This window comes from Chaetura pelagica, unplaced genomic scaffold (assembly GCF_000747805.2).
Source record: "Chaetura pelagica isolate M959 unplaced genomic scaffold, ChaPel_1.0 scaffold346, whole genome shotgun sequence".
NCBI lineage: Eukaryota > Metazoa > Chordata > Aves > Apodiformes > Apodidae > Chaetura > Chaetura pelagica.
The window spans coordinates 2,757,395-2,760,953 of record NW_009953797.1 but is presented as its reverse complement, the minus strand read 5'-3'; the positions used below and the strand labels follow the sequence as shown (position 1 = coordinate 2,760,953).

The window sequence follows — 3,559 nt, the reverse complement described above, 5'->3', positions numbered from 1 at the left end:
TAACGGCAGGATGGTCACTGCTCCTGCGCACGGGGTCTGCCCCTTTGTGACATACAAGACGCGAAACTGTTACTAGAGAAAATCGGTGATACAATATTCTGTTGTTTTTTTTCCCTTCAGTAACTGGAATGAGTCCTTTGTCTCCGTATTTAAACTTGGACCCCAGGTACCTCGTACAGGTGAGAAGGCAGTTTGTTTTATTGAGTTCTATTCCATTGTTTATGTGATTGTACAAAGACCTCAAAAGTCCTGCAGTGCTGTGCAGTGTACTGAAGTCTTGAACTGATGAATGGCTGAAAGAAATTAATTTTGCAGTATTGTTCCTAACAAAAACTTACCATGGCACCTAGAACAAAGCCAGTTTTAACAGAGAGGATAAGGAAGGCTGTTGTGTCAACAGAAACCTGCCACTGTCAAAGAGTAGGCCTCCCTCTGTACTCTGAGTCATACAGCCCCTACACACACTTGCAGAAATTTTAGCAGTTGTCATACCCTCCCCGAGCCCCTTTAGTGAAGGCAGCCAGAAACTCTCCACTCTTTGGATGGATTAGCTTTCTGTAGTGTGATGAGTCTGATCCATTTACAGAGGTGTTCAGCCAGACCCCAGACAGGCTGTCATCATATGTGCTGTCATCACGGCAGCAGCACATTTCACACCACTTTCCTTATGTCATTTCCCAGCTGAAGGGAGAATCATCATCAAGGAGAGCTTTCCATTTTGTTCTACACAATAATGTAGCTATTGTACTTACACAGCTTAATGTTGAATAACATAACATGATGGCTGCTGTAGTCAAGATTATCACTTAACATTGCCATAATGGTGGCAAACAGGATACACCTCTGCTTGAAGTTGATTCACTGGCATAATTATCTTGCCTGCTGTTGTTGAGTTGTTAAAAAAAATGCTAAGTGACTATTTAGACCTCATCCAAAGACATCCTCTGAAGTTGTCTTGTTTAGTTAGTGTAGTATGTATCTGGGAACATGTTGGTGTTGGAAAAGGTGTGACAGTTTTCAGAACAAAGTGTGAGTGTACTAATAGATTTACTTTTTTTAAAAAAGTTTGCTGTAAAAGAAAATAAGATCTTTGCATTACTGTCAGGAGTAACTTATAAAACAGTCCTAAAAATACCTATTGACATAACACTTGAAGGTACAGTCATTGCTCTTGATGTTTAGCACCAGCAAGTAGATAGAAATAAAGGAATGCTATTTAAATGTGAGAAATAGTTTTTTTACTTGAACAGGTTTCCCAGAGGAACTGTGGGGTCTCTCCATGCTCAAAAATGTGCAAAACATGGGTACAGCCCTGAGCAACCAGCACTAGCCTGGCCCTGCTTTGGGCAGGGGGCTTGCACTAAACGGTCTCCACAGGTCCCTTGCAACCTTAACTATTCAGTGATGCAAAAAAAAATAAGGAAAAAGACATAGATAATACAATAAAGTGCAAAAACTTAAATTATTAATGTTTAAAATTGGTTTGTCTGTGGAGATGTGTGTGGAGGGTTGAGGGTCTCCTGTATTTAAAGACCATCCATCTTTTCAGGATGCAGAGGGAAGGACAGGAAATTGGCCTTACTGTTGAGAATCTTACGTTTTGATCCTGGCCCTCCCTTAAAACAAATGCCACCATGGTGGTCGTGACTTCAAAACCCACTTTCTCTCCTAGTCCATTAATGCAGGAAGAAATTAATTTGTTTTCTGCACAGCTTTTCTTACCTCCAGCAGGTATATGTTATAAAATAAGCGTGCCAGCTTTTGTCACGAACCTAGAGGTTGGGCTTTCTAGGTCGTTGCCTGTGTAGAAATATAGAGGTTACACACAGACAATGATTGCTGCATCTTGACTTTTTGGACAACATTGAAAACAAAAGACACTACTAACTAGTGTACACTTTGAATCTGATATACAAGAACACAAGCCTGTCCCTGTGGGAGAAAGATGCACAAGTGAAAAACTATCAACCTCACATATTTCATGCCTGATCATGCCTAGTTCTGAATGTACTCCTTGATTTTTTAGTATCTTCAAAACAGGTCACTATTTCAGTGCAAGGAAATCCTTCTTTCAGTACAGAGGCAGTTTTTCCTTAGTGTCAGATTGGTGGGAAATGTTATGCAGCAGTACAGGTTGCTCAGTGAGGAAATGGTGCTGCATAAGCAGACAATAGGAAGGTTTTTTATAGAGGGCAGAGAGTCTTGTATTGCCAGCTGCAAGATAAAATAAATAATTAAGCAAATAGTAATTTAAAAAAAAACAGCCCACACAATATGAGTTCTGTGGCTGCCGGATGCAACTCAGAAAAAGTTAAGACAGCTAGAAAAATAAAAAGCTCTCAGTCAGTTTATCTTTCTAGAGTCTTTTTTAATTATTCAAGGATACACTTAGTATATTCCATCTTTTTGCCACTGCAGACAACAGTTTTACAGAAACACTCATTCCTCTCTTTTCTTTAGTCACTGGGTAGATTAAGGAAAAAAATTTATATGGCCTACTTTTTGGAACAGATACACTTGACAAATACAAATGCATTTGTTTTGTTTTCCTCCAGGATACAGATGAGTTTATCTTGCCCACAGGAGCCAACAAGACCCGAGGCAGATTTGAGCTGGCCTTTTTTACCATTGGAGGATGTTGTATGACAGGTGAGTCGTTGTGCTTTTCACTTTTTCCCAGCTGTCCAGGTCATACCACTGTGCTACAGTAACTGTCAAGGTTGTGAATCTCTTTTTCTCTGCCCCATAATCTTATGTAAACAGCTATTGTACTTCAGACTAGATGCTGAAGTGTGTTTCAGTATTTGCTTCTAGTATTGTTTTATTTTTTTTTACCTTCTTAAGAAGTACTAACTGCTCCTGTGCTAACCAGGGGCAGCACTTGGTGCGCTGAATGGTTTGCGGCTGGGCCTGAAGGAGACACAGAACATGGCGTGGTCAAAACCTAGAAATGTACAGTAAGTGTTTAATCTCAAAAAAGTACACTCTGGTGACAGAGGTGTTTCTTCCAGCTGGGACAAGGTTAGATCTGAACATGCTGCAAAAATCAATGAATTTTTCTGTCTTTAGTGGGGATAAATGAAGAGTCGATGCTTGTCTTCATCAAGTCATGAAGTGTTCATTTATAATAATATTCAGTTCCAAGCTCTTTGCTTTTCATTCAGTGACAGTTGCTATGTCTTCTGACTTACCTTAAATATTTGAGAATAAGTTATTACTTTGATATTTACTAGAAATCTATTTCAGAGTCAAACCTGTGTTTTTATATGTTGAAATATTCCCAGGAGCAGCACAGTTTGGTTTGAAATATTTTTTGCTGTCTCTTATCTGAGAGTGAGTTCACTCTTCTTTCCCAAACTTCCCAAAACCAGGAAGATACTAAAACATAGAAGGTGGGCCTACCTGGATTTGCATTAAAGATGACACAGGTGCATGCTGCTGGCCAAGTATTGCATGACAGAAGTTGTTCTGGATTACAGCTTCCATGAACACTCATGGCATTCCCATGTTTTCACCTTACCTTATTGTTTGAAAGAGCAGTGTGAAGATAGAACACTCT

At 39.6% G+C, this 3,559-nt stretch overlaps 1 protein-coding gene across 1 annotated transcript in view; it reads left to right on the top strand.

Moving 5' to 3' along the window:
- Positions 1-126: 126 nt before the first annotated feature.
- LOC104391791 (mitochondrial import inner membrane translocase subunit Tim23) overlaps positions 127-3,559 on the top strand; it is a 14,976-nt gene continuing 11,543 nt past the window's right edge. Inside the window, exons 1-3 of the mRNA XM_010001130.1 lie at positions 127-179; positions 2,556-2,649; positions 2,873-2,957. Coding sequence (XP_009999432.1) covers positions 129-179; positions 2,556-2,649; positions 2,873-2,957 — 230 coding nt within the window. The 5' untranslated portion in view covers positions 127-128. The remainder of the gene's footprint in view (positions 180-2,555; positions 2,650-2,872; positions 2,958-3,559) is intronic.